Source organism: Mytilus trossulus, chromosome 8 (assembly GCF_036588685.1).
Source record: "Mytilus trossulus isolate FHL-02 chromosome 8, PNRI_Mtr1.1.1.hap1, whole genome shotgun sequence".
NCBI lineage: Eukaryota > Metazoa > Mollusca > Bivalvia > Mytilida > Mytilidae > Mytilus > Mytilus trossulus.
Window position 1 is genome coordinate 52309679 of NC_086380.1, and position 15197 is coordinate 52324875.

General features: G+C 32.2%; 1 protein-coding gene across 1 annotated transcript; it reads left to right on the forward strand.

Annotated features, from left to right (window-relative positions):
* Positions 1-786: 786 nt before the first annotated feature.
* Positions 787-13437, forward strand: LOC134681130 (thioredoxin-related transmembrane protein 2-B-like). Its single transcript, XM_063540579.1, has 8 exons — positions 787-1047; positions 4857-4917; positions 6138-6251; positions 8622-8698; positions 9869-9975; positions 11130-11195; positions 11943-12072; positions 13036-13437. Exons 1-8 carry the CDS (start codon positions 898-900, stop codon positions 13132-13134), a joined length of 804 nt encoding a protein of 267 aa, XP_063396649.1. The 5' UTR covers positions 787-897; the 3' UTR covers positions 13135-13437.
* Positions 13438-15197: the final 1760 nt, after the last annotated feature.

Below are 15197 nucleotides of genomic sequence, written 5' to 3' on the forward strand. Positions count from 1 at the left end.
AGGGTCCATGGGGAAGATCAGAAGCTCCTGAATTTCAACAATTTAGCATCAAATTATGAAGAAATCCCTCTAGTTTTTATTAAGTTCGGGTTTCGTTGAACGACACACATGATACAAGACAAATAAACACTGAAGAATAAAGTTCTTTCGTTCTGAGTATTGCTTTAATGTGGAAATATACATATTTCTAGTATAACTAGCAGATTATAACGATATTTTTTTTTATTTTTTTTAATTATTTTTTTATAAAGGGGGGGCGTACGCCCATTACGCCCTTACCTGGACCCGCCCCTGACATGTATTTTTTTTGTTCATTTTTTGTACATAAAGTTAGGTCGTTAGTTTACTCGTTTGAATTGTTTTTCATTGTCATTTCGGGGCCTTTTATAGCTGACTATACGGTATGGGCTTTAGTTTAAACAGTATTCATCAATGAAAAATTACAAGATAATATATTACAATGTTATATAAAGTTCAAATATGGGATTTGGAAATAAGTTTGGAAAAACTAAAATAAAATCTGTCTCCTTATTTGCTTTGCTAATTGTTGAGGGCCGTACAGAATTTGTCTCTGAATTTATTTTTCCTATATACCTTTATGAAATTTATGGCGAAAATAAGCACCTCTCTCCAGGGGCGGATCAAGCCATTTTTAAAGGGGTTCACAACCCAGGAATAAGGGGGGGGGTCCAGCTATATGTCCCCATTCAAATGCATTGATTGATTATTATTTACGGAGATTTATACGTGTCCACCAGAATAGATATAGTTAAAAAAAAAAAGTCAAGGACAAGTCGTTTCATTCCCCAACCTTTATGCTATCTTTGACCTTGCCGGTGGCTAATAAAACATAAATAAAGACACATCACAGCGGACGCTAACCACAAACCGTGCAATATGGACTCGCTACACTCTGCATATTTATCAGCGAAACCAATTTTGGTGCCACATTATATCACGAACATAATATTAAGCATTTCTTACATATTACTAAAGACTCTTCCTCCTGTATGCGAATTGTTATTTGAAGATTGCAGTTTAGATTTGGTAAGTGAAAAACCGATTCAATATGGATTTGTTGCAATTTAAAGCACGGATACTGCAATGCCTGCTTCTTTACTGTTTTTAAAATGAATAAAGAGCTTTAGGAAACAACATGATCATGATGATGATTAGTCAAGCCCAAGGAAAAAACATTCGACAAAGCAGATGCAATTTCAGTTCTACAGTCTTGAGGGGGTAGGACCTTTATTGGGACTCTGAAATTGGTTTAAGCTCTGGATTTTCGGATTGATTCTTCGGGATCGGGGAATTTTTTTCATTGAATTTCAGGATGTCCCGATTTTTAAAAATTCATGACCCCTCCAACCCCCCCTCAATCTTTGCAACTCTTGGGAAACATCCTGTTCCTGTTCAGCAGTTGTATTAGGAGTTCTACAGCTCAGTCACAGACACTGGCTTCTATCTGTTTATGACTGGGAAGGTTGATCAATCCAATACTGATAATATATATTTATGAATAGTCACCCTGCCCATGGATAAAAAACAAGTCAGTGGCAGATCCAGAACTTTTTATAAGGAAGTGGCCCACTGACTGACCTAAAGGGGAGGGGTGCGCTTTGGTCATTCTTCAGTGCTTCCCTATATTAGGGACCAAATTTTCCCCACAAAAGGGAGGGGGCTGGCCATGGTCACCTGGATCTGCCTATGCAAGTGCCTGTGTTCTACAGAGCGCAGTCTTGGGCCACATCCTTTTTCTTGTCTGTATATATAAACTGTCTCCACCAGGGATGGGCACGATTACTGACAAATGTAATCGATTATTAATCGATTACATGAAGGATTTTTGTGCAATCGATTAATAATCGATTACTCAAATTTTGGTATGTAATCGATTACAATCGATTGCTTTATCAAAAGTAATTACATTACTTTTCGATTACTGTCAATTATATGCTCAACATTTCACCAAAAAAATAGCATGAATAAATACAATTATATTGCTCTACATTTGTATAGTGGAAATTAAGAACTTTACCAAATGCATCATTTAAAGCATTGTTTCTAAATTATAAGTTAATAGCTGGTTTTTTTTATAGATCAAATCTCTTAATGAACATTAGAAATATTTAAAAAATCTTGAAATTTTTACTGTCAACATAAATGAAAGGTGTCATCACATTGCAACAATCACTTATTCATAACTAATTGTTTTTCAAAAGTTTTGCTTTCTTACTGACTTAATTACGTTAGCCTTTTTGTTTTCACTCTTTAAAAAAAACATATTTTAGCATAGTTAATTATAATGGTTAAGGAAATATGAAAAAAAGTAGAATAATTATTTAGTTCAGCTAATTTTTAAGATCAAAATTTATTTTTATAATGACATGCATAATTTAAACCCTTTTGTTTGAATAACCACCCTAATTACAGATTATTTAACTGCCATTTGGGTACAATTTATAACCTGGGGCTGAATACTGTAAATTTCCTTCTTAATTAGACATAAGATAATTGAAATAAAAACAAGCTATGTTTGTTGTTGATTAGAAGACTTTGATCATCTTATTGGGAAAGGCAAGAATGTTCTTAAGATTTGTTGACTTCTCCAATCAAATTATATACAAAATATATTTATAGTGTCATAGGGATACATGTATCTATTTCTAAAAAGAATTGCAATGCGTTGCCGTTGGTTCATTAATGTAAAAAGGATTTTTTATTCTTTTTTTAATTCAATTTATATACATGTATATCATAACATTTAAGAAATCAACTGATTATCTATTCTAAGCTTTAATTTCAACTCTGATTGAAAATGGTGTTTTCAGGAAATATAATTCAAATAAACTTACTACTTTTAAAAATACAGTACAGAACTTAACGAAAGACAGACACATTTCTTATTTAAGATCTATTTTGTTATTTCAAATTTATTTTAATATTAAAGCTCTTGAATAATTGACAAGCACATACATCCATTTGTTTTAAAAAGCTTGATATAAAGTAAATTTAGATAGGGGATCTGGTTGCTCATAATGCAGCTTGAGACAATAGATAGAAATAAGGCAGTTGCTTAACTCTGAAGTATTGTTGATGCATAATATTTTATCTGTACTTTAAAGTGATAACATACATATTTTCCTCTGAAATAGGTTGTTTTTCATCAAACTATTTTACTAAAGTAATCGAAATGTAATCGAAAAGTAATCGATGATTACATCCAATTTTTTGCTGTAATCGATTAAATTACGATTACATGTAATCGAAAATGTCTTCGATTACAGATTACTGTCGATTACTTGAAAAAATGTAATCAATTACAATCGATTACGATTACAGATTACGATTACCCCATCCCTGGTCTCCACCTAACTGTAAAATCCATTGTTAAACTATTAGTCTGCTTGCTTATGATTGTAAACCTGTTTTAAATTGAGTCCTTTTGATCACAAGCACTTGTTTCTATACCAAAGTGTGTTAGTGGTTTGGCTGAAGTGCGACATATTACAAAATGTATATAAACTGTTAAAGAAATCCCAATTTAAACTACCCATATGATGATCATGAGTTGTACAGACCATTGCTCATCTGACAGGGAAAGTACTATCATACTTAAGCGTCCTCATTGCACCACCAAGGCCTACATATCTATTCCCATAAGCCTCAGTCAAAATACAATGTAGTCTGCATTAAAGCTTATGGCTGATGTCTCTTCTCTATTGGATCTCAATAATCTACAAGGCAGCCTAAATTAACTTGAGAGTTTGAAAAAAAGCTTGGGAGAATGCATGGACAATTTTCTAATTTGTGCACCTTCATACATTTCCTATGTCATATTGCTTATGTTATTACGTCACTGTAAGAACTGATTGTTCAATGATGTCACTTATGTCGACTGACCTGGTGCCAATCTGTATAACTCATTCATAAAAAAACAACTTGAGATTGGTCTATTCCACCTACAGTAATGTATCACCATCCACTTATGCGAAAGATACCAGAGATACTCATAGATTTAAAATAAACTGACAACGCCATGAATAAAAAAGAAAAGGACAAACATCCAAACCATTGTACTAAAAACACAACATAGGAAAATATGATCTAAGCAACACAAACCCCACTAGACCCTTGGGTGATCTCAAGAAATGAAACTTAATCAGTCCTACAGTTGGTGTCTTCTGTGTCTCTTATTGTCAGTAATTTTATATTACTGTAAATTCAGAAATAAATGCATGCATTTATCATGTTTATTATTGCGATTTTGTTATTTTAGACTAAAATGCCATTTTTACCTTTGCGATATCGAGAAAAAACGTGTTTAGTTCATATAAAAATTTTCAAAATGGGAGTTAAGATTATTGCGATTATAACCCTGTCACATTTTTCACAATAATAAAAGCATCGCAATAATTTCTGAGTTTATATAAAAAAAGAAGATATGGTATGATTGCCAATGAGACAACTCTCCACAAGCATGACAAGAGACCAAAACGACACAGAAATTAACAACTATAAGTAACCGTATGGCCTTCAACAAAGAGCAAGGCCATACTGCATAGTCAGCTGTGAAAGGCCCGTAATTAACAATGTAAACCAATTTAAACAAGAAAACTAATTACCTTATTTACACATTTTATATAAAAAAATGTCAGAACAAAAAACAAATATGTAACACATAAATAAATACAGTATATTAATAAACTTCTCTTGTTCAAAGGCTCCATTTTGAAGACAGCAGTTGACTTATAATTATTTACTTTTCATACATTGCCACTTGGAAGGAGAGTTGTCTCATTCGCACTCATACCACATCTTCTTATTTCTATTGAAAGAAGTTTTGTGTTTTTCAGAAAGAATGGGAAATGTTAACATTCCTTGGTTGTATAATTGTAATGAAGAACAGAAAACAAGGTAAATACATGTAACCCAACAACAACAGTAGACTAGGGTCTTTTCGATGTGTTACAGCTAATTTCCTAATGCATGTAGAACAAAACTTTGGTTAGCTTGCTTGCTTTGTTTGTATATTGTACAATCATTAGAATAACAGCCAATTAAATTCAAATATGATATATATACAGGTAAAACCATGCCTATATAAATTTTTTAAAGATGTCAATCTTATTTACAAAGCTTGAATAAACAGTTATACAAACAAAGCAAGCAAGCCAACAAAAGTTTTGTTCTACATGCATTAGGAAATAAGCTGTAATGAATAACTCCAATTTGGGAGTAAATTTAAGAGAAACATTCTTGATTCAAAATTTGTAATAGTGTTTAGAAAGTTACAATGTACATATACATTAGGTAGGAGTAACCACAATAAGCCAAATTATAGAAGCTTAGATAATAAAATTAAATGAAATACTATGCTAATTTGTCGATTTGTTGATACCATGATACCTTGTACATGTAAAAACTCATCATTTTAAAGGATAATTCTATGTGTTAGTTAATACTGGCATGACTTGATTGAATGCATATAATCTTTGTTTTGTACGTCAATAAAGTAGTAATTTTTCTCCCTTGAATTTTCTAACATTTTTTATGTCAAGGCCTTTCATAGGTTGCTATGCTGTCTGAGTTCTGCTCATTGTTGAAGGCCATGCAATGAACTATATTTTCGTCATGACGTCATTTGGTCTCTTGTACAGAGTTGTCTCTCTGGTAATCATACTGCATCAATTGATATACCAAAGTACATGTAGTTTGCATCAATATCGCAAAATTCTCCGTCTTTTATCAATAGAATAGAAATTTATAGGAATATTAATGAAATGAAGACAACAGAATTATTATTGAAAGTGTGGTCAGAGAAAATGTCAGACTAGCTACATTGGCTGAATCACAACTTCCATGATGCTTTTATTTCAGCAGCAGTCCCTTTGTAACTTTTTCATGAGAACAATAACTATTTGACTGTATTATTTTTTTTCAATGGCAGCACCTTCCAAGCTATATATCATGAGAACAATAACTATTTGACTGTATTATTTTTTTCAATGGCAGCACCTTCCAAGCTATATATCATGAGAACAATAACTATTTGACTGTATTATTTTTTTCAATGGCAGTCTCTTTATAGCTATTTCCTGAGAACAATAACTATTTGACTGTATTATATATTTCAGCGGCAGCAAGACAGTACATCAGCACTGTGTGTTTATTTGCTAAAGTATTAGCTGGTTATATGTTCTTCAAGACCAACTCAGCCTACGGTATCATATTTGCAGTTTTTTGTTTAGGTAAGGCAACTTCAAAAGTTTATTTGGGAAAAGGGGGGCCAGGGGGGGGGGGGTAGTGAGCGATTAATCAACCCAATATGTAACAGTATGGTGATGTTATGAACTCCAAGAAGCGATTAGAGGAAATATGATTTAACACAACTTTAAATGCAATAATATACATATTTGAAATTTGCTCATTGTTGAAGGTCATGCCTACCCTATTTTTTGATAATATCAGGCCAGAAAAAATAATACATGTGTTTCTCTGCTAACTTGCTGAAAAAAATAGGGTAGGTAGGTAGGCAATATCATTTTATTTGACAAACATTTTTTAGCTGGTCACTACTACAAATGTAATAGGGAATCAGCCTGACTTCAACAGTACTTGTTCCAAAATGTCATTAAAAGTGTTAGGGTAGGTAGCAGAAACACATGTTTCATTTTTTTTGGCCTAACCCTAAAAAAAAAAAAATATCTTTTTGGCCTAATGCTGAATAGAAATAAATCATAGACACGATAGATAGAGAGATCATGCATAATATTATTTTCAAATAGATAAATTTTTATATTCAAAGTTTGGGACGTTTTTAAAAGGAATCTTGACTTCAATTTCAAAAATATTTTGTAATAAAGACTTTAAAACATTTCGACTTTAATATTCAGTATATATTTTTAATAATATTGAGAAACAAATATTAAAAGTTAATTTGTATATTAATTGACACATATCCTGGTTTCCTGTTTTTCAGAGACTTTATGATAATTAACTCAAAACACTTATGTCTGGTCATGAAATTTTGTCAATTTCCTTATAGAATCATATTTGTGATATTATTAATAGATTACATTTGACAAATATTCTAGTTTCCTGTTTTCACAGATTTTATGATTAAAATCTTAGTTTTAGCCTCAAAATACTAATATCTAGTCATGAAATATTTTGTCAATTTTCTTATGTTACACAGTGGTGGATCCAGAACTTTTCTGAAGGGTGGGCCTGCTGACTGACCAGTCATGCTTCAGTGATTCCCTATATAATCATCCAAATTTTTCCCACCAAAAAGGGGGGGGGGGCTGGATCTGTCTATGTTACAATCATCATCCTAATTGTGATGTTTCACATTGTGTTACAATTAATGAAAAATTTTGCCCAATTCACATGCATGACATGAATAATAAAAAATTTCAGTTTCATTGAATTTTATTAAATTTTTTTTTAACCCAAAGTCATTGATTTCTCACATTATTATCTTGGAACATTTATCATATAACCAGTATGATGACACCCTGTACATAAAACACTTGAGTTTCTGTTTTAATTTTATTGATGGTTATTCATTTTCTACATAAATAACTGAGCTATTAAAACATTTAGCCGGATTCTAAAAAGGATGTATTTGAATGTATTGAAACAATCCATAAACTACTTTTTTACCAGAGTGGCATGATTTTTACTAACAAGCTAACAAAATTGATAAATAAAATTTAGTTCCAACAGAATACAAAGAGGAACTAATTTCAGTAATTATTTATGTGCAAATATGTCAAAGAAGTCACTTACAAGTTTGTTTGCCATCATACTTATAAATTACAAGTTTGTTTGCCATCATACTAGTTTCTCTTTAACTTATGAACAATGGTTATCCCCTTGATATCCTTACTTTTTTTTCTGTTTTGCTTCATTTAGAATAATAAACATTTTAATATTTGTTAGAAAAGAATGATCAAAAGTAAGAAACTGTCTAACCATGTTGCATGCATATCCGTTTTACACTTTGAATACTGTGGATTCATTTATTTTCGTGGGTACATATTTTCGTGGATAAGGGGAAAATCATATGTTCGTGGATATTTCATTTTGTGGTTTTGTCAATGTCTGCATACAAGCCTATAGAAAATTTGGCATTCGTTGAGCATTTTATTTCATGGTTTACCTGTACCCACAACATCCATGAAAATTGGTATCCAACGAATAATAATGAATCCACAGTAGTGCATTTGTAAAATGATGATTGATGTAATAAATCATGTACCCAGAAATGGGCCTCAGCTGGCTCCTGAATAAATAGGGTACCAGTTCAGTGAAAATGGACGTCATACTAAACTCTTAAACATGTAAATGAACTAAAATTAAAAAACATACAAGACTAACAAAGCCGAGAGGCTACAGACTTTGGACAGGCCCAAAAATGAGTTCAGGTTAAACTTACTTTGTGAGATTTCAAACGTCCCCCTTTATGTCTAGCCAATGTAGAATAAAGAAACACACAGCAATACGCACAGTAATGAATACATGAATGGATAAACTGCTTTTTATGATCAAGTCAGATTGACTGACTGACAGCACTTGCAGTGCTATTATTATTTTTATTTCTTTTGATATTTCAGTGCAGATGATTGTCTTCCCAGAACCTGTATACAGAGGGCCTGAACAGATAACATACTTCAGAGGACCTCATCTTGAGGTAAAGTTTTGATCCCATAATCATCAGGTCTATGAACAGTTGATTTTAAAACTGAATCAAATTTATTAGAGAGGATTAAAACAGGTTGAATTTTTAAAAAGTTAAATGTTTGAAATTAGGGAAACATATTTTGCCTAATCTATCCATGGCATATGCCTGATATGGTCATATTTGACTAATTTTGCACATAGGGCCATGTTAGTTTTGCCATCATTGGCTTACTTTGCACATTGGGCCATGTTAGTTTTTGCCATCATTAGCTTACTTAGCACATAGGGCCATGTTAGTTTTTGCCATCATTGGCTTACTTTGCACATTGGGCCATGTCAGTTTTTGCCATCATTAGCTTACTTAGCACATAGGGCCATGTTAGTTTTTGTCATCATTGGCTGACTTTTTGCACATTGGGCCATGTTAGTTTTGCCATCATTGGCTTACTTTGCACATAGGGCCATGTTAGTTTTTGCCATCATTGGCTTACTTTGCACATAGGGCCATGTTAGTTTTGCCATCATTGGCTTACTTTGCACATTGGGCCATGTTAGTTTTTGCCATCATTAGCTTACTTAGCAGATAGGGCCATGTTCGTGTTTGCCATCATTAGCTTACTTAGCACATAGGGCCATGTTAGTTTTTGCCACTTTTGGCTTATTTTGTCCATTGAGCCATTCTAACGGGAAAACCAACAGTCTTATAATCTATATAAGAAACAAGAAATACTTATGAACCACATCAACAAATGACAACCACCGAACATCAGGTTCTTGACTTAGGACAGATTGCAAACAAATGTAGCAGATTTAATTTTTTTCAATAGATATCAACTTTCATCCTTATCTGAATTAATAGTGTAACATCACAACATAGGTAGACACAGTATGAAATATCAATGGAAATGGCTAAACTCAATCAAAAGACATAATAACACAATTTAACATACATTGAATGAATATAATTGATCTATGACACAATGTAACTACAAATAAATAAAATAAGGGGGGAGATATTAAACAAATTCAGAAAGACATCCATAAGACCTGATTAAACAAATTATACCATTGAAAAGTGGTATACCACCCTTTACCCTTACCTTTATTTATATCTGACAAAATAGAAATGCTATAATAATAGTTATTATATAAAAAATAAGAATATAAATATATATTTCAGGAAGAATTAGAGAGAGACAAGAGAGTTACATGGGTTATAACATTTTTTGCTGCCTGGTCTCCTCCATGTGTATCTTTTACTTCTGTTTTTGCTGAATTATCAAATGAGTAAGTATAAAACTGACTTATTATGCTATGGTGCAGATTAAGAAGGGGGCGTTTTGTTGTAAAAAAATGTTTGATTATCAAGGAAATCACTGAAACATGACTGGAGCTAGCCCATTTTAGGAAGTCAGTGGGCCCCTACTTATGAAAATGTCCAGATCTGCCCCTGATGCTTACTGTTGATGTTTATTGTTAAATTAAAATGATTAAGATCAACCCTAGAGCATACAGATAGACAGTTATGAACAGTTTTTGTGTAAAAAATAGTGTTAACTTTCCCTATTTCCATTATTTGTGATCAGATCATATTAATAGGAGATAAAAGTGTATTGCTTTTTAACTCAAATTTTGCAATGATCTTTTTGTCTGATAATTTCCAACTGAAGCCACTGGACTGTGAATGAATTACTCAATTGAATAGGGTGAGAAAACAAAACAACATCATAAGCAGACTTCACATTGCCTTGGAAAATATTGATAACATATATAACAGTATGTGTCATTGTTATGCGAGGTGTTGAAACCAGATTTTTTCCCCATGTACTAGAAGCACTTGAATAATAAGGAGTAAACTTGTATCCCAATTTTAAGGGTTAAAATCTCTTAGAGTTGAAGGACGAACTTTGTATGTTTATTCACCACCACCAGTATGGCACAATGTGCGGCCTTAACTCAATTTATATTTGAACCATTTTACTTATCATTTCCAAATCAATGTCCCAGGGACACACATTATATTGTGTTCAGTGGCAGCACTTTGAGACATTTTACAGGTACACATGTACTATTGGGTTTGGTGGCAAAATTGGAAGAAATTTCACAGATAATAGATACAGGATGATGTGGTATGAGTGTCAATGAGACAACTCTCCATCCAATTAACAATTCATAAAAGTAAACCATTATAGGTCAGGGTACTGCCTTGGCACACAACGAACAGCAAGCTATAAAGGGCCCCAAAAATTAGTAATGTAAAACCGTTCAAACGGGAAAACTAACAGTCTAATCTATATAAAAAAGAGAAATGAGGAACTAGTATGAACTTCATAAACAAACGATTACTACTGTACATAAGATTGCTGACTTAGGACTGGTGCAGCATTGCTTTCAGAATTAGTTTTCCAAGTATGTGACAAATGCATTATTTGTTTTTTCAGCTACAGTTTAGAAAATTTGAAATTTGGTAAAATAGATGTTGCAAAGTTTCCAGATGTTGGACAAAGGTAAGTTTATATAAGTTTCTACTAAAGGTTTCATTCAATGGTTGTATGCAGGTTTTCAGGTTTATAAAGGATTTTTATAATTAAAATCAGTAGGAAAGCACTGGCTTCTGAGATGACGATACCATCAGGTACTGACAATCCACCATGAGTTGTATATACCTACTGCTAGTCAAAAGAAAAGAACACTTCATAACATATGTGTCTGAAGTGTTTTTTCTGAATTTAACTTGGTCAGGATCACACAAACCTAACAATTAAAAAGCCAGGATGTATAAAAATAGCTAAAACATTGCTACCAAAAGGGACGTGTAAAAATAACCAATTTCATTTAAGATCAACTTTGCCCCTTTTATCAAAAATATGTGTTTATGTTGTAAATCACAGTAATTATCTAAACTAATCATTCAGATCTTTTGCAATATACCAAAGAATTAATGAATTCTAACTTCGAAAATATTGACGACATTATGTACATACTTAGATAGTTATTCTATGTGTAATAATGATAGTGGAATGCTTTTACAGTTATATGTATTTCAAACTTAGAACTGATAATGCATCTCTAACCAATAGAGTATTCAATATGTAACTGTTTTCTACATAAGAAAATGCTTGTACCAAGCCCCGAATATGACATTTGTTATCCACTCATTTGATATGTTTGAGATTTTGTGTAAAGAGTTTTCCTCAGAGTTGGTATGTTTCAAATTTTTTGTTTATGTATTTCAATGGTTTTGCATATTTTAGGTTTAATATTGATAGTGGATCATTCTCCAAACAATTACCAACACTCATATTGTTCAGAGATGGCAAAGAAGAAATGAGGAAGCCATTTATTTCACCGAAGGGAACTGTTGTAAGGTACAGTTTTGTCAAGGTAAGCCATCTTTGTTCATTCATACAAAAGGGAACTGTTGTAAGGTACAGTTTTGTCAAGGTAAGCCATCTTTGTTCATTCACACCAAAGGGAACTGTTGTAAGGTACAGTTTTGTCAAGGTGAGCCATCTTTGTTCATTCACACCAAAGGGAACTGTTGTAAGGTACAGTTTTGTCAAGGTAAGCCATCTTTGTTCATTCATACCAAAGGGAACTGTTGTAAGGTACAGTTTTGTCAAGGTAAGCCATCTTTGTTCATTCACACCAAAGGGAACTGTTGTAAGGTACAGTTTTGTCAAGGTAAGCCATCTTTGTTCATTCATACCAAAGGGAACTGTTGTAAGGTACAGTTTTGTCAAGATAAGCCATCTTTGTTCATTCATACCAAAGGGAACTGTTGTAAGGAACAGTGTTGTCAAGGTAAGCCATCTTTGTTCATTCACACAAAAAGGAACTGTTGTAAGGTACAGTTTTGTCAAGGTGAGCCATCTTTGTTCATTCACACCAAAGGGAACTGTTGTAAGGTACATTTTTGTCTTGGTGAGTCATCTTTTTTTTTATTCACATAAGATAGATAATACATGACGAGGATAACAATTGAGTCAGTGATTTGTATAAGGATACTGATTTAAATGGTATAATTACCTTAATAAGCAGTTTATAATCAGAGTTTAAAACACCCATATATGAGCAGATTTTTCCTATGAGGCAAAAAAAAAAAACCGCAAAAAAAACTTCCTGTCTGCAACTGAAATGGGATATCTGATCTTTAATGTCAAGATTGTATTGCTTCTCGAAAAAAAAAATCAAGTAAAAGCATTTTGTGCCTTTTTAGTAGACAGCAAATCATATATCTGCTGACTTATATGAACAAAAAACAAGAGATCATCTACAAAATTTGCAACATTTTGATTTATACCATAAGATACTAGAAATTCTTCATGTTTATGTTCTTCTTTTCAGGAGAGCATCATTAGAGATTTTGAAATGTCCACAGTTTACAAGAAATGTAAAGATAATCCACTGAAGTCCAGAAAACTTAAGGAGAAGAAAGAAAATTGATGAAGATCTGATTATTACAATTTGTTATGACATTGAATCTCAGAAAAGAGATAATTGCAATATACATACCATTTGTCTGAATTCGAAATATCTGTTGATACTTGGTTAAATAAGGAATATGTTACAATGGACATCACAGGAGAATTTGAGAACAACAGAACAATATAGATATATCCTTCTATGTGGCTTTAAACACATTGGACATTGTTTTTTTTTATAATTTTGCCCTAGATATATTAAGCTATGAACTTTTTTTGTCATGCAATAAAACAAGTCATTCAGAATATACATTTTGGATCCACATCATTGAGTTTTGTTTCTTTTGCTTTATTTATGAAACGACAATATATTGAAATATATAAAGGAGTAGGTCCCGTAAGGACCGATTTTGGCCTCAAATTTCAGGTTGGTCTGAAGAAAGATTTTGACCACTTTTAAGTGTCTATATAATTTGAATCAATTAGTTTCTGTGAAAGATTTTAACTGATTTTAACTGATTTAGTCATAAAAAATGTACCGATTCAAGCTGAAATATTAAAATTCTATCAAATATGCTGAAAAATTACACTTTTAGGATGGTTTTTGTCAAAAATGAAAGTGGCCACATCTGTGTTCATCCTCAACCTTTATATATGTTATGTATTAGCATAAAGTAATCTTACATTTCAACATTAAGGAAGAACAGGAATGCAGCCACTTTCGTTTTACACGAAAACCGTCTAAAATTTAACTAAAATGTTAGAATTATAAAGATTTCAGTAATTACGCAGGACTTAGTGGTGTTAGTACCCAATATATGTGCATTATATCGTCAAAAACAGCCCATATTTATGTAGCAGAAGCATTTTACTGTCCAATAAATAACTAAAAGTTTACATTTTAACAATTTGTAAAACTGCTATATTTTGGGGCCCAAAAAGGAGTCTTACTGGACCTACTCCTTTGTTTCAAATGACAGTTAATACAGGTTTTGATGTCTTTCAGGGCAAAATATAAAACTTAGAAACTTTATTTGAACTTGGATTAACAGTTGTCTAATTGAAAGTAAAGACTGAGCCACACGAATCCCAACAATACCTAGGGATTATCTTAAGGGCATACGATACAGTTTTGATCCTGTATTTACAAGTTCATGAAAATTTGCATATATAGGCTTTTTTTTTACCTGATTAAATGAAATATGTAATAAAAAATATACCTTCATGTGCTACTTTTTGAGTAAAATGAGGTCGAAATTTTGTATATTTGCTCAAAATTCAGATTTGTGGCCTTAATTTCTTTTTTCGAAAGAAAGACATTACTTTTTTGTTATAAAAGATAAACATAAATTGTTTTTTGCTAAATAATCGGTAATTTCTGTATTTTATAAGTATCCTAAAAAAGTATGCATGTTTTTATTCAGGAATAACTCACATTTACCAAATGTTCATGAATTGAGGAAAAAAACATCATTTTTTACTGCATGTTTAACGAAATTAAAAAAAATCCTGTATTTACAGTTTTATAAAATTTGGGTCACATAATCTCCCTGCAAAATGAAACAAAATGCTGTTTTGAAAAATAGGGGTCCATGAACTCGATTTCAAATTAAATCAGTTTGAATGATAAAAATCAGTCGAAAAAATGCATCTTTTCCTGATGTGTCACGGTTTGACGTCGCGAAAATAACATTTTACGTTAGCAATGTCATGACCTCCCCTGTAACTGTATTGTATGCCCTTAAGTCCTCTGTGTTCTGCTCCACAAGTGCAGCTGTCATGTTACTCCTGGTTAGTCCAAATAAAGGGAAACAGATGACAGGATTGTGGTTACTATAATTGGAACATATTCGTAATGTCAGCAATATAAATGAATCTAGCATATCCATAAATACCAGTGAGACGCAATTGGCTCTTCTGATATTTTGAGTTTGCTAACTTAAGAATACCCAAGTCCTTACTACATCACTTTAAGGACGGTTACATGTTTGAGATATGAACTAATCATGAAATGAGTTGGACAGACATTGTGTTGCTGACTACAAAAAAGGGTTGGAAGATACAAAAAGGATAAAAACTGAATAT